The sequence below is a fragment of the Pterocles gutturalis genome, unplaced genomic scaffold (assembly GCF_000699245.1).
Source record: "Pterocles gutturalis isolate BGI_N339 unplaced genomic scaffold, ASM69924v1 scaffold19353, whole genome shotgun sequence".
In the NCBI taxonomy this organism is placed as follows: Eukaryota; Metazoa; Chordata; class Aves; order Pterocliformes; family Pteroclidae; genus Pterocles; species Pterocles gutturalis.
In genome coordinates this window covers 20,694-43,512 of record NW_010118557.1, presented here as the reverse complement: position 1 = coordinate 43,512, position 22,819 = coordinate 20,694, and the positions used below count along the sequence as shown (strand labels likewise).

The window sequence follows — 22,819 nt, the reverse complement described above, 5'->3', positions numbered from 1 at the left end:
TTCTGAGTTGCTGATTTTTCTACTATTTTTTAATATTTATTAACCTCCTTAATTTTTACCGTTGCGAAATCAAATGAAGTAAGTTGTTATGCTTATTTGTATCTTTATAGTTCACTCTTGCCTTAAGTCTTGTTTATGCTGCGATCTTTCAATTTTCTAAATCTGAGCTGTTTGTTAGAAATCTCTGTTTCCATGTTTATTGGGACTGCAGGATGGAGAACATAAAAGCTTTTGTCATTGTTCTCATAGTATCATTGATTCTCCTTTGAAATATTTTGATTTAAAGCAGGATACTTTTAAAAGGATGTGAAAAATTTAACTGCTTTCCTTTTCTTGTGTTTGGGTCACCATGCTTTACAAGTTGCAGTCCTTCACTTTCCATTTTTTTCAGCTGTGTTCTCTTCCCTTTCCATGGACATTAATGGGTTATTTGGTATGTACTGCAGTGTTCGTAATAACAATCTGCTGCATATGCAAAATCGGTGCAACTCACTCATTTTAATTCAGCACCTGAAGGTATAGTTTAATACAGAAATGTATTACCACATTTCAGCTTTTTGCCAGCAGCTTTTTTCATTAGAAAGCTGATAAAAAGTGAGTGTTGTTTAATATGCAACACTCATAGAACTTAACAACATAAATGTATGCTTGTATACAGTAAGAGCAGAGTATTTTCATTCTTAGAGAAGCTCAAATACATTACATAGAATTCACCTTTAGCTTTCTATCATCTATCTGTTGAAGATTTTGTGTGTGACAGTTTATTTTGCCCAGTGTTTTTATAATGTATCAGTTTTTGGCCTATGCTAAGCACATTATTTTGAAGTTGATGAATTCTGGGGCCTCAACCCGTTGACAAATCTAGTCATTGATAGTTTTTGATGTAGTGGCATTTCATTTATGTGACCAAGCAGGACCTCAGGTTCCAAGATTTCGAAGAGGACTGGTTGCTTATAGACAGTCTTAAAGGGGATTGTTTACGGATGTTATAATTTCGTGGTAGATCTCTGGAAGACTTAAATGAGAGTGTGTTAGTAGTTAGGTACTCGTTAAAATTGCTGGACTTAGTTAAAATCAAAGAAAATGTGAAAGAAGGTTGTACCTGTTTCACTCAGTGCCAAGCTGTTCAAATCTGAAAGACAAGATCACTTCTTGGTCAGATAAAGGCGTTGTCCAATAAAATAGCATTTTTTCAATCAACAGCTATCAGTGGTTGCTTGATTTAAAGTTTCTTGTTCCGTCATGAGAAACCAGAAGAACTTAACAGGATGAAAGGGACTTGGAAACTATAATACTGAGTAGACTAGCAAGAAGAAAGATTAGTTTCAAGAAATGGTGAGTGTTAACAGGATTGGGAAAGGCATTAGGAAAAGAAGAAACTCTCTAAAAATATGTGGGCCTCGATATATAATTAGGAACTAATTATGATAAATTGCCTACTGGAAAAAACTGTCAGAAGTTAAGATGATTGAAAGGATAAGCAGAACTGACACTGGCGAGCCTCCTGAGAAAGCTGAAGGACAAAACCAGAAATTATGAAAAGTCTGAGTCTTGATAAAGGCAGTAGTTTCTGTGGGGGTGAGAGTTATTGTTTCTCTGTGTATGTGGTTTCTTTGTTGGTGGGGTTTTGTTGTTGCTGGTTTTAATAGCTTTAATTTAGAGGATAGAGAGAGCCTCCTCTCCAACTTTGTATCCAGCTTATTCTTCTGTTAAAGAAGGGCATCAGTGGATTTGAGGGTTGTTTTTAGCAGTGTTTTATTTTATTAACTGTTTTAAGGGTGGAAGATAATTTTATCTCTTAGTTGTCTCAGTGCACTGAGACTGAAAGTTTTAACTTTTAGTATTTTTCTTTCTTATAACCTAGTGTCTCTTGAACGAAGCATCTTTTTAATTTTGGAGAATATTTCAGCACTGCTGTTGGGAAACCTGCTGCTTTCTGGATTGAAACAGAATGAGGCTAAGATCAATCCCATATACCTCATAGTTAGATGCAGAAATTAAATTGCCTCAGACATAGCCCTAGCTCAAAGAACTCCTGTCTAGCATCTATTCCCACCCCCCCTCAACATCAGCTTTATCAGTCTGAGCGTTGATCTTCTGAAAAACTTAGAGATAAGCACTATTTGGATTCCTGTTTTAAAACAGGGTATATGGAGGGCAAACAGAGAACAGCCTCATAAGGGAAAGATTTCATAAAACCATATGTGATGATGGGAAGGTGGTAATGGAACGAACATGCAAAAACCCCTGGTAAGTGGCAAATGAAATGTAGTGGCAGGAAGGCAGGTAACAGGAGGGACTTGATGTTTGGCATGGAAGCTGGTTTCCGTTTCTCCTGCACAGACAAGAGCTCTCAGGCCTCAGGAAGCTGGAGTAGACTGCAACAGAAGAGCAGTATCACACAGACAACCTGTAGGTAGGGCAAATCTGCTGAACTGTGAATCGAGTTTTATGGGGTTTTGTGTGTCTTATACAGACTGCAGGGCTGATCTTAATATACAGAAACTTGTTTTGTAGATGACAGCTTTACTGGTGCGTGTAGTTTAATCCTCTAATCCTTTTGTAATCTGATTTGTATACAACACCAGTTCGGGTATAAATATAGGATCATCTGTGACCAAAGACACTTTGGTGACAGGTTGGATTTGTCACCTGGTTCTTAAGTTTCTATTTCTTTTTATATGCTGTATCTCAGTGCCTAGCCTGATGTCTTCTTCTTCTGGCAGTTGTTTCACAGAGCAGGTTAAACTTAATATGTTGTAAAGATGAGTAGGCCACACTTTAAAATAACTTGTTCTTTTCTGTGAACATTAGTGATTTGACAGCCGTTAACTGGATGACATTTGGAAAGCAAACAAATCATTTAAAATGAAAAAGCTACAGTTTGCATAAGACTGTTCTGTGGTTTTTGTTCAGATAATTTTGAGTGCATATAGTATTGATATAGGTTTGTATCTTAAAATTTTGGTGTATAAAGTATTAATTTGCTCTGACTTTAAAGTATAAGATAATTTTATAGATTTTTTTTTTCCCTTTACAAAAATAATTCCAAGAAGCAGCAGAATTGGGAACTTAGTTTCCTAAATGATATGGGAAAAAATATTTTGTTGCGTTAAGTTGCTTAGGCATGTTCTTCTTCTTTAAGTTAAGATTATAAAAACATTAGATTTTTATCTTGGGGTGTAAATGACTAATGCACATCATCATTTATCACCGACCCACAAGGATCAATTTCCTGTTTTGTTTGACTGTTATTTGCAGTGATGTTGTGACTTTCGGTCCTCAGTGATTGTCTGGACATACACTAGTATGGATATCACAACTTTTAATGACATGCTTCACAAAATATGGCAGAAAAACAAGGGCCAAGATTCCCCACAGGACAAAGGTTATAATATGCCTGTTTTACCTTGGTACTTTGACTTTGAAAGGCTAATATAGTCAACTTGACTTATAAAAACACAGAAACTGGATACTGACAAAATCAAGTGGTTCATGTTGCTCATGGTTCTTTAGCTTCTCATGCTTCTTGAGAAAGACTGTTTATAAATTAATTTTCTGAACTATTGAACTGCAAGTATCGCTCTGAATGACACTAATAACCTTACTAGATGATTTTCATACTGTTTTTCCATGGTTTAATTGGCTTGCTAGCAATCTTTCCCAGTCTGCTGCCCCTGAGATAGCTTAAATACTTGGTTTCATTACAACATGACATATTGTACTTGTGTGGGTACTGTGTGTGCTTACTTAACCATAGTTACTTCCCACAAGCAGTTCACCACCTTGGTGTAGTAGATAATTTGGATATTAACGTTTTTGGTCATGTGCTACCTAAATGAAACATCTCTACATAAGCATTTTTAAACACAAAATCAGAATGAGTTAGGTAATGCTAACACAAGCTTTTGGGTGATTAACTTCAACTGGAAATTTGGCCATTTTCATACATTTTTTTGACTTGGCCTCCTGGAGAAACTAGCATGGGCAATCACAGAGTATCTGTGCTGTTTATCTCTTGACTCTGTTGTCAGGTTTCAGCTACATTCAGTTTAGCCATAAACCAAGATGAATAGTTGTTATAACCTTTATGAAAATAGGCAGTAGCAGAAACTAGGAGTTCAGTGAAGAAAGACCATAATATGAATGCGTCTCATTAGACATCAGAAAGTCCGCTTAAGCAAGTCCTGGAGTTGTTTTCAAAAACAAAACGAAACAATAACTTGTACCATTGCAGACCTCAGCTACATGTTACAAAGAGTTTGGTGACAACTATAGTTTAAGAAATCATGTCCCTGTGCTGTACTGTGCTCTGCACTGGCACAGTAGTCTTTGTGGGGCCTGGCTATGCATTGAATCAGGAAAAAGAATGAAAAGTTTGCAGATATTTCTGTAGCCAGTTCTCTTATTCACAGTGTGGTTTCTTAAATGTGCCTGCCACCACAAGTGAGTACTCATGCTGTGTTGTGTGTTGAGCCACTACCACCTCCAAATGTTTAGTACCTTGAAAGCACTGCCTATTTAATCATCAGGCAGAAATCTACAGAAGGTTATAGTCTTTGGTAGTTTTGGCATTTGCATAGTGACTGTTTTATTTTTTTGTCATAGGGAAGATAAAACTTTTAAAAATATTTCTGTTTAATTTCTATCTAAAGCTGTCGTGACCAGAACTCAGAACTCTTGTCTTCCTTTAGGACAGCTCACCATCTTCTAACTGCAGTAGCCTTGGTTCTACCTATTTTGGACAATTTACTCACCTGGGAGCACTAGTGCATCAGTAGACACCCTCATAACAGCTTCTTCCAGCTGGCTTGTTGGAACCAAATTTTGATGTAGTTGTGAACCAAGCTGGAACCCAGCTGCTCTAGCCCCTAAAGTTCTTGAGTAGATCTTGAGAAGAAAGAGCAGTCACAATAACCAATATTCTTGGTATTGAGGTAGCTCAGTTTTGTGAACTAAATGGTCCCTTTTAGTTTAATCTTATAGTTCATTAAAGTATTCGCACTTTTAGGAAAATGAAGATCAAAGTATTTCTGAATGGTTTGTGTTTGTTGCCTGTCAGCTGACGTGATGAAGTACTGGAAGTGTGCAATTATAGAGAAATGTTCGCACACCAAGGCACAATTCACTGTGAAGTAAAGGTGAAAGCCCTTTTGAATGCCTCTGCTACTGAACAGGAAAGTTGCAACAAAGACTCTGTTATGGTTTAAGATTAAAATGTCTTTTTGTTCATTTAGGGGAACCTGTGAGCTGGATGCAACCTCCTTGAAACCTGTAATTAGTTTACTTCTACTGATGGGGCAGTCTCGCCCATAGCTCTCACAGCAAGGGGATGGAGACCGTACCTTCACCAGCTCTTGGCAATCACTGGTGTGCCTCTCCACCCCCAACAGGAGTTCAGTTTCTTTCACACAGTTGAAAAGACAGAAGCCAGTGTAGGAAAGCACATGAATGTCAAGTTGGGAATCTTCCTGTCAAAGTTCCTTCTCTATGGAGAGATGCGAGGAGGACTGGATGCAGGAGAGGATACAGAAGGCAGGGGCAAAAGGATTCAAGAGTTTATGAGGAAAGGACAGAATGGAACTATGTCTAGCTGAGGGATGAGATGACCTCTGAACTGGAGGGTGGAGGAAATCTGGAAGAGATGAAAGGATTTTGGTAACCGGAGAGGTAGGGTTGGGAATTGGGAGTGTGGGAAGCAATGAATGAGGGTGGGATTGGACTTGCAGTTGAAAAAAGGAGATTTGTGCCAAGATCAGGAACTGCAGCCAAGAGTGTGGGGGAAAAAAAGAAATGGGTAACAAGAAGAACATGGGTGGAGATGAGAATTAATTCCACAGAAGCTCTGAAGCCCATGGGCAAATGCAGTGGAGTTTCTCCCTGGCTGGAGGGTGGAGACACTACGTCATGCAAGAAAACTTGTTCCTATTTCTGGTGCCAGAAACAAGTGGCGGGCAGTCAGGTGCTTTCAGCTTGGTGTCTTCCCCTCTGGGTGCCCTTGAGGCGTCTGCTGGAAGCTACAGTGGTAAGGCAGGAAATGCAGCGTTCCTGCATCGAGTACCTGAAATTGCTTGCTGAAGAATTTGATAAACTAGTCAGCCACTGCTGATTGCTTTATTCTCATCAATTAAAAATTAAAACAATATGAATATTGTTTTTAGTGAAACTTTTAATCTCCTTACCCAAGGGTAGGTCTAGCTATAACTCAAAAATGCCCTGATTAATTTTTAAATACTCTTTTTAGTTTTTCTCAAATTTACTATTAGACATAGCTAAGCTCACTGTACAGTTTTCCTTTTTCTTACATTGCTGTTGAAGGATGTTTTTTTACAACTATGTTTTTGTTAAAATCAGAAGCAAAGATAAACTCTGAGATTGTTTCCTGTTTCACTGAGGTCAGGTAATGCATTTTTTCCCCTCTGATTTTCTAGTAACAGGACACCTAAATGTTTAACTTTGAGCTCTGGAAAGCTCTCTGACTCACCCTTGTTTTGGTTTAGGCTATTGGTTTCTTGAGCCCATGTATAAGTGATTGGTGCTTTTAATAACACAGTGAAATGTTTCATAATACATACAACAGAATTACTGGCCTTGTTATTTTTGCGTTCTCCCTTTGGATAGAGAATTACATCTGCATTCCAAATGTGACAATTATCTGTACACTAGAAAATATACAGTAAAATGGTTGTAGTATCGAGTCATTAAAATACCTGATCTAGATATGATTAATCTAAAATTGCAAATTTATATGTGATTTGATAAGGCAGACTTTTAAAAAATTAGTTAAATACAGTATGCATTCTTGGTTTGTGAGTTTTCTACATCATTTGTCAGACAGTATTTGGGGAATGGGGAAGGGTCAAAAAAATCTTGAGTCTAAAGTAATTATATGGTCTTCCATGACCCATATAAGTTACCAAATAAATTCTGGTTTGGGAATGTTCCTTTCTATTTTAATCAGACTGGGCTTTTTGCTACCAAGAAAAGCGTGTATCATTATAATGAGTTGGCTCTGGAGCCTTTTAATTTGTGTAGGTGTTACTCATGTCATAGTAAGCAGCCAGAGCAGTGATTCCAAAGAGAAGTATCTCATCTGCTGTAAAGATTATTCCCTCTTTGTTCATTTATATTGACCCAAATACATTTTTATTGATGGTAGAAACACAATTTTTTCATGTATGTAATTCTGACAATGCAGTGAAAATTTAACTCCTTGTTTGTCTTAGACCTGGGGATTTCCAAGAATGTAGCCTCTGCTTTGCAGCACAGTTGTGTTTCTTTACTCTGCGTATGGACCAGTTTGTTCACTTTTTTTGAATCATGACATTTATCAGATAAATGATCCTTTCTGCTTCAGGAAAAGCAGGATTTGATCACTTATAACCCTTTTGTTAAAAATGATGCTGGGTATTTTTGAAAGTCTAGTGCCTTTATAGTAACATGGCTCGTGTCTTATCTCTTTCTTTATCTCGGGCTTTGGTTTCTCTTCAGTCTGTTGCTGTTTGACTTAAGTATTTCTGTACAGTAAGACTAACTATTCTTGAAAAATAGATGTGCATATTGCTGAAGAACTATAAAAGAGGCAAGGTCATTTAACATGTTAACTGAGTATGAATACTCAATGTCTACTGTCAGGTAAGGTTTTATGCATATAAGGATACGAGCTTTCATTTGTATGCTTGTAATTCATTTCAATATGAATTGTTCAGCATGTATGTGTAACTGGTAAGCAAGTAGCTTTTTACTGTATTCCTGAAAGCTGCTATATTTTATATTATATTAAAACTCTGAAAGAACATGTACATATGTATGTAATGTATACAGTGGGCAGTGTCTGCTTCTGTTCTTTAAATAATGTTTCCATTTAGTTATGAAACATACCTTTTGTTTATGTTTTCATGTTTGATAGAAACACATGAAATGTAAATATATTTATGTCACAAGATGATACAAAGATGCTCAGTTAATTAAATTGCCATGAAATATTTTTCAATTAATTTCTGAATTTTCAGAGAGCTAGGTTATATGAGAGCTTGAGTGAAGACTTGCCAAGGGAACGGGGAAGACTAGGATTAAATTATGATGGCAGAAGTGAAAGTAGTCAGAGGTAGTAGTGGTTCCTTTATTATGTATGTATTGGTCAACTGCGGGGTCTTCGGAGCAGGAAGAGTGATTTAGCTTTGTCCACAGTGTAGTTTGCTGAGCAATGGAGAACTAAGGAAGACAAAGAGAAGTGGTGAGCAAATGTAAGAGAGGTTAATACTAAGTTGAGGTAAGATGAAGTGAGTCAATGGATAATATTAAAACAAAGCGATAGTTCTAAGATCTGGTTTGAGTGCATTGCAGCCAACAAATGGAAAGTGTTAGTCGTGTATTCTTCATTAAGAGCATAAGCTACTGATCTACCCTGTAGAAGGCAACTTTTTTTTTTTTTTTAATGAAACAGTTACTGTTACCCTTCTACACAGTCCATGGTACTCTTAAATCAATAAATAAATCCTCTGTTTAGCATGGAAATCAATTCTTTGTGGGTACTAATCCTTGAAATAGCAAAATGTCTTACCTGCTGATTTGAAAATAAGACGTTTGCAATGTTTATAACTTTATGTGATTTTAGAAAACAAAATGCCCACTGGGATTCCTAAATGAAATGAGAAAACGTCATTCATTTTCATTGCGTTTTTTAATTTAATTTAGCTTGCTTTATTCTAAATAATTAAATCTTTTTCCTCATTTGATTCTGTTTCCAGGCAATATAGTTCAGCCAGATTTTTATTAGCATGAGCTGTTTAAAAAAATAAAAAGTTCTGGAAGGCTGCATGAAGGGAGGAATGCCTTATTTTTCAGGATATGTTTGTACGAATAACCCCTGTCTATTCTGTATCTTTGAGAGCACATGGTAATCTTGTATGAAGTAAGGTTAAAAGGCAAATGGCATGGTACTGTTTCTTTTGGCTATTGCATTAAAGTGTTTGACCTTTAGCAACCTATTTTTATCTTAGGCAGTAAACTGTTTAGTTCTGCTTATCAAAAGAGACTTCACTGCTCTCTTTCCATGCTGTTCTTATCGAAAACACACCGTATCAATCCAGCATCAGTAGACTTTATCAGCAATGGCCATTATTCTGCTTAGAGATGCAGCATAAAAAAGTTTATTTATATTGTAACAGTACATTTTATTCAAGAAACACTTTGATATATAGTTCTGTGGTTTTCAATTTAATTATTTAGTTTAGATCTTATTTTGTATTACCTCCTTATTAGCTTACTCTTTCTCCAGATTTTAGCTGTTTGACTTGAAATTATTTGTTTTGGTGTCTGCCCTAAAGTGAATTATTTTAGACTATTTGAACAGTAGCCTATGTATCTCTACAGATAGTTTTAATATGGCAAAGTAATATGCTTGCAGATATTAACTGATTTCCTAATTATTTTAGGATATCTTCAAATCATCAAGGTGTTGGTAGTAATTTGAAAGTTTATCAAGTGTTTAGGTGAAGGGTCAACTCCCCCATACCTTTAGTTGTCTGTGATTTGCCAGAGTGAAGTTCTGTACATTGGAGTGTTGGCCAGGGGTAGAACTTGCGGCATCTCTGAAATGAGCACAGTTCATAATGCTGCTGGTGATACTACAATCTTTAACCTGCAGGAAGTTGACAGAGTTGCTGGGAAGCTGCTACTTTGTTCTAACTATAATTTTTTTCATTGACTTGTTAATTTCCATGATGCTTTACTGTTGTTACTAGTAAACAAATACTGGTACCATAATCAGCCTCACTGTTTTGCAAATAGAGTAAAGAAGATATTTCATTAAGTAAATCCCAGAGGACTGAGTCTAGACCTCTAGTAGCTTTGTGCAAATTTTGTCTCTTGAGTACAGGAATATCTCTGTTACTTTTTGACTTAGTGAATATGTGGCATCATGCCATTTTCAAAATTTATAAATGTCAGGTATCACAGAAAGCTCCTCTAAGCTATCTGAATAATACAGAGCTAAAGCTCTCAAAAACTCTGTCTCAAAAAAACCCAACATAAAACAGTGTTTGATAATCCCAGTTTTCTTCTATTGGTCATAATACTTTTTATAAGGATTGGCTGAAGCTAGACTCTGAAAAGAATCAAAGCTTTTCAGTGGATGCCAGAATCTGAAGACAAGCCAACACTTCAAAAAGTCATGAGTGCATTCATATATCTTGCCAAGTTCATTCCAAATCTGTCCTCTGTCAGCTCACCCCATCAGACAACTTCTGGAAAATGTTCAGTGACACTGGGTTGAACAGGGCAGGCATTCCTTTAATGAGTTTGATAGGTAACAGTTCTTGTGCTGAAATCCTGCATTGCTTAACTATCTCATTAGTAAAGGCTTGTAGTGAGGAAATAGAAAGCCAATGTTCTTATTCTCAAAAGATCTTTTTAAATACAAAATAGGCTTGTTTTTCACATGGATAAATAGTTCACAATCTTTTCCCAAGCTTTTCTTAACCAGCTAGTTACTGTGATTCTTCAATATTACTTACAAGCTATAACCCAAACTTATCAAATAACTAATTCCAAGTACTGTGGGTGTATCCACTGAGTAAATGCAGAACACCTACTGCATTCCCTTGGAACCACAACTGATAATCACTGCCCTAAGACATATGATTTACTAACCATAAAAGACAATCTCTACGCCTTGTGGCTTTCTCTTTGGGGAGAGTCATGCTTTCTGTTTTTACCAATTTTTCGATCGGATTTCTGCTTCCAAACTGAAGTGGAAATAGGTAGAATTGTGGGAACAGATTCAGAAGGAAAGATAGTTTGTGTGTTGAATGCTAAAAAATACAGAAGGAATTAATATATTTGCAGTGAGAAATGAGGCTTCATAATACAGCTTTTCTGACCTGCTCCACCCCCAGCCATTATGCTATCTTTAAGTTCTGTTTCTTTATATATTTTGTGTTTGACTGAAGATACATGCAAAGATATGGAGTCATTTAAACACAGATCCTTTGTGCTTTGTCTGTTTGGGTTAGGTAGCAGTTGTATGAGTGGTCCCAGATGATCTCAGAGAGACTGGACGCACTAGTAAGGCTACAGAGAAGTGTCCTCTTTAGATGTCATCTACAGCTGCTTGTCACCACAACACCTTCTCACCAAGAATAAGTGATTCCTCCGTGCAGCCCAACTGATATGCTGGCATGTGACCTAATCAGGGTGATTTTGCCAATAAATTAATTTTTGGAGTAGTCCTGTATATTGCTGTCTTAAAAAAAACAAGTGGGGTGGGGTTGGTGACAGCTGGGAAGGGGGAATAGTCTTTTCAGCTGTCACAGCTGCATATTGAAAAAGATATCCATTTATTACAGAAGTCTTCAAAAACATGGCCTTCATTTACTTTTTCCTTTATTTGATTTTATATTTGAAATGAGTACTTAAAGTAAATGATGAGAGTGACTATTTAGAGGGTAGAGACAGAACCATGACTTGGACATGAAAAAAATTAGATCCATTATTGAGGCACTAATAAAACTGATTTGTGAGGCTAATATAATGTGTGAAGTAATTCTAAACTTGCAGAAACCTTAAGGTTTAACATAAACTAAGTAATAAAATGTTGGTAATCTAAGTAATTGTTTTTCTTCTTGCAGCTGTTGCTTTTCTTTTCTGAAAAGTTGTCCATTACATACAACTTATTTTGTGTAGTATTTTCTTTATCCTGTGCATGTGATTAAAAAACCTTGCCTTTGGCATGCATGTCCAAACCTGCTTTAGCATTTTTTTAACCATTAAAGAACTAAAAAATAAGAAGTTGCTCTTTAGGCAGTGATGGTGAGAAAGCCTTCTCATTTAAGGGTTGGTTCTTAAACTCATCGATCCACTAGCTTTGAGTTTACAATAACAATGCTGCTGCCAGTTAATCATGCAACTGATCTGCTGGGAGTTGCTCTTAATTGGAAAAGGAAGATTTATTTTTTTGTTTTCTTCTCTTGCTGCTTGTTTACATTGTGCTGCTGAAGAAAATATAGGTGATCCATACCTCAGGATAAAATTCTGTCTTGCCCATTAATAAAAAATGAGCCCTCTTAATGCAGAATGTTGAATCTGAGAATATTTGTAGCTGAGGATATTTGTTGAAACTGTAAATATGAAAACTTTTGTTGAGGGAAAACTAAATCACCACAAGTCACTTTTTGGTAAAAGCTTATGCATTATTGCTGATCTTAATTGCAACACAGTCCATATATGTGCCTTTTAAACTACTTACTGTACAAAAATGTTTGTGTGTTTTTATAACGAGGAAGATTGGTTTGTCATGTGATTGTTGCCATTAATTAGCAGCCCATTCTGATGAAGCTTAAATTAATATCACTTGTCTTTATGGTCAGTGGACATAACTGAAAGCTATTAAAGCGTTTTTAACAAGAGAATTAACATAGGGTCTTTTGTAGATAAACTTCACCCTTCCTGTTTTGGATGGAGCAATAAGTTTACCATGGAGCAGATTTAGGAAATAGCTTTCCATCAATTCAGTATTTTATAAATAAAAAGTTGCAGGGCGAGGTCCTTCCTTTGGCATAAAGCTGATTATTTCCTGTTTAATCCTGAACTGGTGCATTTCAAGTAGTGGGATTTTTTTAGCATCCATCAGAGAGGAGAGATTTTAGGATTTTGTTTTCTTTTATGGTACTGTGAAAACACAGTTTCTAGACTTAAAGATCATTATAAAACAAACGGAAATTAATAGATATATAAACTGTTGCTCTTTCAGACAATTTTTTGACTTAGCTGCACAGTTGTTAGTAGCTGGACATTCTTAAACATGTAGCTGAGTTACCTTACACCTGAGCTGAAAATTTGTCATGGATATGTTTTAAGAGATTATCAGTACTTCTAGTGAGGTTTAAAAGCTGATGAATTGTAATTGCTGTGGATTATGTGAATGTGGATTTATCGTCTGCTTGCAAAAGGCACACATATTCTATAAGAATAATATGTGAGAGGTAGAATTTAAACTAATACTGCTGTATTACCTAAGGAACACACAAGTTAATGTATGAAGTAAGACTACCCTCATCCAATACATCTGTTGTAAAGAAGCCTATGAAATCTAGGCCACACACAAACTGGTCTCCAAGGGCCTGTAGTTGCTGTTAGAATGCTGTTATTATGTGGTCTGATTGGTTTAGTAAAGAATTATCTCCAGTAAAACCATGTAACATAATAGTCCTTGCTCTCCCATATGGGAGCTACTTCTGCTTGACTGAACAAGACATTCTTGAAGAAGTAATAATGCACTTGCTCTTGCCAAAATGTAACATTAAATGAAGTGTATCGTCATGTACATTTTTGTTGGGTATCAATTCTTGTTCATTTAAACATTCACTTAAAGTCCTCCACTGTAGTATTAAAAATTATTAAAGTAAATATATAGATTTCCTAGTAATATATTTTAAGTAACTGTCTTGCTTTTTATTGAAAACCTGTTTGTAGTAATTTTAACTCAGTGGGGAACTATTTGGAAAATGTAAGTTTTTATAAATGAAAGCTCTGTTGATGAGCTTTCCAGATATTAATTTTGATTGCCTGGCAGTATATCAGTTTGAGGTCTATCTTGCACTGTGCTGAATGCTTTGTATATGATGCTTTCCCTGTTCAGTTTGACTTGGAAGAGTGCTGAGACAGTTCAATAGTTCATATGAACAGATTCCTAAATGATACCAACTTGTTTGGCTTTTGCTGTGGTTGTTCAGAACTATATAGCCTTGCTCTACAGATTTGTCCTTCTTGTACAACTGGAGATGTAAACACTTGCTATAATTGTTGAGGACTTGTCTTTTTAGTTGCTTTTTATTTTTTTATTATTTTTGGTTCTACTCAACAGACTCATACAAAAGCTGTATGTTCCATCTTTAGATTTCTTTATGAGCATTGAAGAAATGCACAAGACTAATTTTTTTGTTTGGATGGTGAAGGGAAGAAGAAAGGAGTTGAGAAGGCATGGCACTCCTCTACAGAGATGATGATTAGAGGTGTTACCGCTGAGGGGCAGCGCCCTGCACGGCAGAAGTAAGTCATAGGAAGCTGGGGCTGCCATCATTGCACACCTGAGCCAGACCTAGGCTTCTCCTGAGCTGCAATGGACTCCACCCTCTGCAACCCCCATGACTTCACTGTAATTGCAGAGGTGTCACCAGGGGCGTGGTATGAAGCAAAGGAGTATCCAGATGATGTCTTGAGCTTGAACTGGAGATAATGATCCCATGCAAGTAAATAATTTGGCCTGCATGTTTTCTTCCCAGTCTATTACACGGCATGGAGAAGACCAGAGTTGTGTCTCACCACCCAAGCCAACTCTTCAGTTCCTTTCAGCCTTAAAATGTATGTGTAAACTCAGCAGTTTGTTACTGTAGACACAGACACCTACCTCACAATTTTATAAAGCACTTTTCTTCTCTTTTCATACTAGAGTTCTATTTTAAAATGAAGTGGGAAGCCTTGCAGTAGAATTGTTTTAGACTGCATCTTCCTCTTTCAAATTAGTTTAATCAAATGAATAAATAAAAAGGCAGGCAGGAGATGTTGTGTGCTAGAAGCAAGATGCTGTAGATCAGCTGAACAGAAACACCATGGCCTTATGCCAAGGAGCCCTGTGCGCAGCTCCTGGGGAGTTCAGAGCCGGGTGGCCTCAGCCGCCGCTCCCAGGGGCCTCCTCCGAGGTGCTGTGGCTCCCGGTGCCTGGCCCTGGCTGCACCCTGCTCACGCGCTGCCCCCCACGTTGCTAGTCCCGGTCCCTGAGGGCAAAGCAGAGTTCAAATCGGAATTCACGCTTCTTTTAAAATGATGGCTGTATCAGCATCTATTCCACATGAGGGACTTCCAGCAGACCTTCCAGTCAGGTATTTAGATGCCAAAAATGGTGGGCTTACATTCTGAAAGCTGGTTAAATCTATTAAACTGGGCACTTGAAACTTTCAATGGAAAGGGAGGCAGAATGGCATTTAAGTGCAAATAACTAATATTCTGCATATTTTCAGTAAGTAGCAAATTAACATGAAATTGTTCATTATTACATAGTAGATTCAATAACTTGTTTCCCCTAATTTGCATTTAAATGAGTATCTAATTGGTCTATAAACACATTGATTAATGGGTGCAGAAATTATTACATAGATTGAAGGCAAAATTGTTAGTACATTTTTAAGAAAGGAATAGACTTGTTGATATTGTATAATTAAAAATTGTATACCACTATTGTAACCAAGTATTACATTTGTTGTATGTTAATTTAGCTTTTTGTAACCATGAAAAATAGATCATCTTGTCTGAAAACCAATTTTATTAAATGTCTTGATCATGAGAATTGTCTGCAAGTGGTTTAATGACAGTTCTGAGCATTATTTGCACTGTGGACCTATCAATTTATATATTATGCTCATAAACATAACAGTACAATTACATTGCCACTGCAGTAATGAAAATTTCTCTGTACTCTTTCAGTAGAGGATTAGCTTATTGTGCTTGAGGAGACTAAATTTCAGGTAGCTTAATAAAGTCTAATTTGCATGGTTGAGAAAAATCTAAGATAGTATGTAAATAAATTAAAAATAAGTTATTTGGGAAGAGAATAATTCCTTTTAAAATATGTATTTAGCAGGGAAAATACTTTAGCAGCAGTACTGAAGTCATTCAATGTATAGTCATTTCCCAATTTGCTATAATTACATGCATAATTATAACACAAAATCTTACTGCATATTCAATCAGCTTAGAGCTAGGTCTGCATTACAGAATCTTTTAGCATAGCACTTAATTTGGAGTACAAGAAAAATCATACCTCATAGTCTGTCTAGTCATGGTAGAAAACCTGGCATAGATGTGGCTGTGTTAACAGAACTTATTTTAGGTCTGCTGAGGAGGGGAAATCAGAAGCTGGCTTATACCACCAGAGGGCTATACCAACCTGGCTATCATCTGTCTGATGTAGAGGAGCCCTGGGGCGTCATTGAAGCAAGAGGGATTTCAGGCAGTCTGCTCTTTCGTTAATGGAGTGTCTGGAGGGGATACCGTACGGCTTTCAAACTTGTGCTATGCTTATGCTCTGCAAGTTCAAGCTCTGCTTTTGTCAGAAATCAAACAACTACCAGTGAGCATGTTGCTTTTTTCCTCCTTGTATGGGGGTTATGATACTTGTGGGAAATGTGCCCTTAGTAACTGGAAAGTTTCTATCTTCTGAAAGATAATATATTAAATGAATATTGCATGAATCACAGATACAAGATTGTGATTGCTGGGCATGTTGTATCTTCTGAAGGGTGAGTTAGTATCTAAGAGTTGCAAGCTGTTTCACATGGTTTCTGAGCCACAGCCCGAACTCCTTCCCCTTGTGTGAACTGAGCCTTAAGGGTCTTTGGTCTTCTGCATGAGGAGCTGAGAACAGGCATCTCTGAAGGTGAGCGCTGACTCATAAGCACTGACGGTGGGCTGTATACATAATGGTGCAGAGCTGCTCAGAAAGCCTCGAGTTGCTGTGAAGAAGCCATGCTGGTGGAGGTGAGGGAGCCTTAGATGAATCTGTAAATGTATGGAAGATAAGAATGCTCAAAAATGCAGGAAAGATTGTGATGAAAAAGAGCAAGGGATTAGAAATCACAGATTAAATCACGAGCATCAATTTCACTTGCTGAATCATCCCATCCACCTAATGGATGTAGTCCTCCTCATGCCTGGTGGTCCTGCTTGTGTTTGTGAGAAGTACCACCACCTGCATTGAAATTAATTTGCCCCATCTCTTGCATAAAGCTGTTTGAGTCTTGCATCCCCAAGTCTCTTGATGATTCCTATTCAAGAGGCTTTTACATGTGCATACATAAAGCCCGGAACATTCAAATAAATGTGCCACAATCCTATTCATTCAAAACCATAGCTGAAGAAGACAGCTAATGTTGTCTACCTTTCTGTACAATAAAGCACATTCATTAGAACAATTCTCCCAGAAATGAAGATTCAGTTGAGCCCTTTCTGAGATGGAGAGGAGAAATTTGCATCTCCCATTTGGTACTCAGTTGTACTTACTACCAGCTGTGGACCTGGAAGATGTAGAGGCTAACATGTAGCTTGGTGGGACCGGTCTTCTTAGGAGTCTCTACAGTTATCCGGGAACTTCTGTCTTGTTTCCCTCTTCTTTAAAGGCTGCTTAGAGCAGAAGCTGTAGTTTTTTGCTGTTCTAAATCACCTTGAGCAGTTTAAAAGCTTTTCTTTGCACAGATTGTAGAGCTAAGCTCAGGGAACTTGGTGCACGGGTTGAAATAAGGTGAAATAGGTTCCTGGCATCATGCCCTTTGAATATAGTGTGTACTCTTGCTGTTGAAATGAAGCTGCTTTTTGGCCAGGTATGCAAGACTTGGAGACCAAGACAATAAAGTTGCTGACTCTTCTGCCGACTGTAGTCGCTTGCAGATGAGGACATCTTAAGTTCTATTTTTTGTTCTCATTGTTGTGTATGTTGTCCTGTTACACAAAATACATGGGCAGCTCCGGAACAGTTTTGGAGAAGAGCATGGGGCTGTGCTAGGCATGGAAAGGAAACAATGAGGACTTTGTCAGTGAGTAGTAGACAGGTCATCAAGGTATTACCTAGCTAGGTATAATTTCATCCACACCCAGAGTTCAAGTGTACAACAAAGTTTTGGTAACAGTGTTTTCCACCCATCAGATGAGACATTCAATAAGTTTTCTTTGGTTTAAACCAAGAACGTTTTTATATTATCATTGCAGGAGGGATATAGCAGTCTAAGACATGAGCGGTCCCCATGTGCTTGCTTTGCCCCTCTTTCTTCCCCATCAGAGGTTGATGTCCTAAAGCTGAGCTGGAAGAAGAGAATGTGTGGTATCCTTCGTCTCTTCCATGCCATTGTCATACGTTGTAATTTAAGTCTCTGTTGATGGTGCTTTGAGGTTAACTGTGAAAACTTTGCACAGGTGCAGATTGGAGAGGTCTCAAAAGTTTCATTCTACCTGGTGAGTTCTAGGGGTTGATCACTTCCAACCTGGGGGACTAACATGTCTACTGCTCTAGCTAGATCTGGAAGTAAATGTCTTTTAGCTGTATTTAAGCAGTTCTAACTGCACAAATTTTGGTTTAGTTTTCTCAAATATATGAGGAGTGTTCACTAACATGTTGCAGGTGCATCACAGCTTTAGACTTGTGTCTAGACAAAACCTAAGGGCTTATACAGAGGCTAGCACAGTGAAGAACTGATCTCAGCCAGAGCTTCTCTACTATTATATAAGAATAAAAAGAGCTAAAATGCCATGAGAATAATATAAAACTTGGCATATTTGTGATCCCCTGACCTCACAGATGCCAGATGTGCCAATTTTGGCAAACTCTTTGAAGAGAACTTGAATTAATCTTATATACTTCTCATTTGATGGAAAATATAGACTATATATATGTATTTTGTGTGCGTATGTATATATAAAATAAATATAAATATATTTATGTATTTGGGAATAGAGCAGCTGTTTCTTCTTCTCCTTCATCTGCTTACTAAAGTGTTACATGTTCTTTCCATTATGCTGGTGCTGTAGCTTAGGTCAGAGAATAAAACTACGCTATGGCCTTGGTAAATGATCACCCTATGGCTTTAGCTGTTTTCAGGATTACCTGACGTATATATCAGACAGAGTAATCATGTCATTGCTATCGTTCCCTTTCTTGTTTTTCAGTATAGAAATGTTATTTCTTCTTTCCCCACATATGGAATAATTTTCAGGTTTTAGTTCCAGATGTTTACAGATGAGCTTTCCATGGTCTGAGCTCAAAATCAATATCAGCTGGAATTTTAAAGCTATTTTCAAACCTTGTTGGGTCACAAGTTCTTCTAGTATTTTTCTCCAACAGAGAACTTTTTTGCTTGTTTGGAGTCTTTTCTGCAGTTTTCTTTTTTCCTTAAGCATCCTATTTTATGCTTACTTTCCAGACATAACCGCTGCTTCTGCGGAGAAGATGGATTTTAGTATGCCACACTACCATCCTCTTTTTTCAAGAGCTTTGAGTGCTTTCACAGTTTGTTTAAATAGCTGATTGTATTTTTTTCAAATAGTTGATTAAGCTGTAATTGATGTTTTTGTAACTGATAGTCTTTGCTCCCTTCAGCAAAGCATAGTAACTTTTCTCTGAGGGTTGGTTGTGCACTGGCATCAGATATAAGCTGATTTATGAAGTTATTTCCAGTTCATGACTGTGGCTCACAGTTCTTTCAGTTGTGCTGATGCATCTGTTTCAGAATTGAATCACTGAATCACATTAATTGGAGGAAAAGTAATTTTAAAAGGGATCATCTCAGTGATGCAATTTACATCACAGCTATACAAATAGGTTAATCTGCACAATTGAGAGGGAGGCAGATTGCATCAGGAGGATCAGAGTTAGCAGCTGGGGTATAAAGCTTGTTGAGGGAAAATTGCTCAATTGTTGTTAGAGAAGCTGAGCTGTTTCCTTTGTTTTCTGTTGTTAGAACTGCTTTCCTGCTCCACCTTCGCCCTCTTCCCCTATTTTAGGTCTATTTTTTTTTTTTTAAGTCTTTTGTCACAAAGTAATACAAACATTCATTTCGTGTATGAAGGGTGTTTCCAGCTTGTTGTGACAGCAAAGCGGCTTCTGACTCCAGATGCAGGGACGATGACTCTCTTGATTCTCCTCTGGGTTGTCTTCTGTGAAAGTTTTGAAGAAAAATGTGCTTAGATTGAGATAATATTTATATGCTGAGAGTCAGAGAATTTCATCTGGGTTAGCGCTTTGTGGTGTGTGAGAGAAATAGCAGGCAGCACTATTTGCCATTAATTTGAAGACCAATTAAAAGTAGAGCATTTCCCTCAGTTGTAGCTTTGGGTGCCTTCCTGCGGAAAAGACAGGGCAGAGTGTCTGTGTTCTCTGTTGCATCCAGGTTTCACCTGTACTGGTGTTGCACAGCATCCTCTGCAAACTGACAGTTACCAGGTTCATTTACCTGTGGAAGATCACTCAGAGATCCTTGGTCTGACCACTTCAAAGGTGATAAAATAGGACAAATAGACATTCAATAAGGGGGGGGGGAAAGGTTTTGAACTATTTCCCCCAAAACATAATGGCTCTGGGGAGAAAAAGCCTTTCAGGAATTATTCAGTGAAGGGGCTAGCAAGCATGCTGCAAGTACTTGAAAGGCATGAGTTATCCCGAGTGAAATACCATCTGTCTGTCATATGGTTAATCAGAGACAGCAATTCTTCCTGAGCTTTTTCCTTGGGAAGAGTCAGAAAAAAAAGAAACACAGATTTGCCCTGTTTGAAGTTCTCTTAGCAAGTACCGTGTTTTACTTGCTGTGGAACATGAACTCTGAGAGTCTGGGTTTCGTGCTGATATTTTACTACTAAAGAATTAAACATACAGAGCAGGAAACAAACCCCCTCTCAGAAAAAAAGCCATGTGCACACCATTTCCACCCTTAAGATGTTTTGCTTGAATTTGTTTTGCGCTGCAGTCTTATTTTTGACTTCTTAATCTCTATTGAAAATTAGTTTTTTCTAAAAGGTTTTATTTGCAAAACAATGTTTGAAAAGTGTGTGTCATTTAAAAATATTGTTACAATATATACTATCAAACATTTGAGGACTGTCTTTATTAACGGTATCACATTAAATCATTGTGTTTCTGAGAATACTTTAATTTGTGTGCAGAATGTGTTTTTTTTTTCCTGCTCCTCTGATGTGAATATGCTTGAGCGGCCCTTGGACTGGTCCTTATGAAGAAAACAGTGTAGTGGTGTTTGGTTGTGGGGGTTTTTTGTTTGTTTTTTTTCTTTTTTATTAATGGGGAATATAAAACTGACTTTCATTCAAAAAGCCAGTGTGTTTTCTAAACGGAAATTGGCCAAAGAGGTGTGAAAATGAACTGCAACTGGCAGTTGGAAGAATTTAACAAGTTCCTTTTTTGGTGGGTGTTTAGATTAATAACCTTAGCTGGAATTTGGGAACAGGAATTAAAAAAAAAAATTGAAAGGCCACTGACTTGCTTTGAAAACCACCTAAGAGCACAGTCAGATGTTTGTTTAAAAAATAGTTGCAGTGATAACAAGAAGTTACTTCTCAACTGTAGTACATATCTGGCTTCCAAACTCTTAATTCCCTACTGTACAAGATCAGACGAGTTCGTGTAAACCACTGCCAAGATTTCTTTCACTGTTAGTGGTTGAATCACTTAATCAGTTAAACTGATTCAAGTAATATTTGTCAAGAACTTCTACAAGAAACAGATATCCAACAAACAAACATAATTTGGTGAAATTATTTAAACGTAACTTGTATTTAAAGTATTAGGAAAGATTACAAACTAAGTTATTGTTGATTGAGATTGCTAGATATGCCACAGTGAAATTAATTTTACATGTATTTGCAATGAAAATCTGGTTTAGCATTTGCCCTTTGTTCTTCTGTTATTTATTAAATATTGCTGCAAGAGGAACTTAATTTCTCATTTGAAGGCATTTCTTCCAATAAGAGTTCTTTCTTGTATCCACATAGTTCTGAATTAGTTATATTTGTATTAGCATGGCCAGAAGAGAGAAAGAAAATATTCTTTGGTTTGGATCTGCAGTAGCACCTAAATCAATGAGGGCTGTTGGTGTGCTAATGTAGAGAGTCTTATATGTAATAATTTTCTAAAATGTGTTTTTTTTTCTAGGTCTATAGACAAGACTGTGAAACCTTTGGCATGGTAGTGAAGATGCTAATTGATAAAGATCCATCATTAGAGAAGTCCATTCAGTTTGCCCTAAGGCAAAATTTGCATGAAATAGGTGAGCGATGCATTGAAGAACTCAAACATTTCATTGCTCAGTACGATGCTGCCAATCAAGATCTATCGGAACCCTTCAAAGAGGGCTTCTACTAAGGACAAAAATACACTTAGATCCTCTGCCTTGTGTATGCCATGATATCTAAATCTGCTTTTTGTGGGGAAAGAAGAGATCTTGTTGAAGATTTGAACCCAAGGCCTGCGCTCCTCCATAGTAGCTCAGATGGCTATATCTTCTTGTTCACTGTGGTCTCCACAATTGTATTCTTACCTGTATTTGTTGACGTATATTCCTTTGAAAGGATGTTCTTCTCAAAAATACTGTAAAGTGGCAAACTATTTTTCAAACCTTTACACAGTTATCTAGGAAAAAATGTTTAGTCTGATGTACATACACTTACGTTTTGATGTTTATAAGTGTAACTTCAAACACTGTATTTTTTATTAAAATAGCAAGAAGCAGCTCTTCATTCCTCAACCTATGCAGAAATATGTCTTGTTTTCAAACATACTATAGGAAGGGAAGACTTGCAAAATTGTTTGCAACTATGATTTAAATTATTTATTATACTTTAATTTTTAAACTTCAGATACATTCTATAAAATCACACTAGAGGTTTTCTCTAGTCTCTGACTGCCAGAGCAACTCTTAACTACCTGATACAAGATGTGCTGTATTTTTGCTCTAATTGCAGGATCTGCAAATGCCTTTTATTTTGGTATTTTCCATATCACGAGTCATTAAACAGTATTACGTAGGATGAACTCAATTTCTTGTTAATATTTGCAGCTAAACATTTCCTTTGTTATGTTTTTGACTACACCTTGCAGAGTATATCTGCAGGCAGCCACTGAGCAGGGGAAGGTCCCTTGCCTACTCTCTCCTTCTCCCCCCTTACACCTTCTCACCACTTTTCATCCATCAGTTTTAACAATTAAGAGGCAGTGCGTAATCTTTAGTTCCAACATCAAGAAGGAGCAGGAATTTGGGGTGACAAGGTG

At 37.1% G+C, this 22,819-nt stretch overlaps 1 protein-coding gene across 1 annotated transcript in view; it reads left to right on the top strand.

Annotated features, from left to right (window-relative positions):
- The window catches only part of PPHLN1 (periphilin 1), a 61,142-nt gene extending 39,229 nt beyond the window's left edge, over positions 1-21,913 (top strand). Inside the window, exon 9 of the mRNA XM_010076272.1 lies at positions 21,704-21,913. Coding sequence (XP_010074574.1) covers positions 21,704-21,913 — 210 coding nt within the window. The remainder of the gene's footprint in view (positions 1-21,703) is intronic.
- The last annotated feature ends 906 nt before the right edge of the window (positions 21,914-22,819 follow it).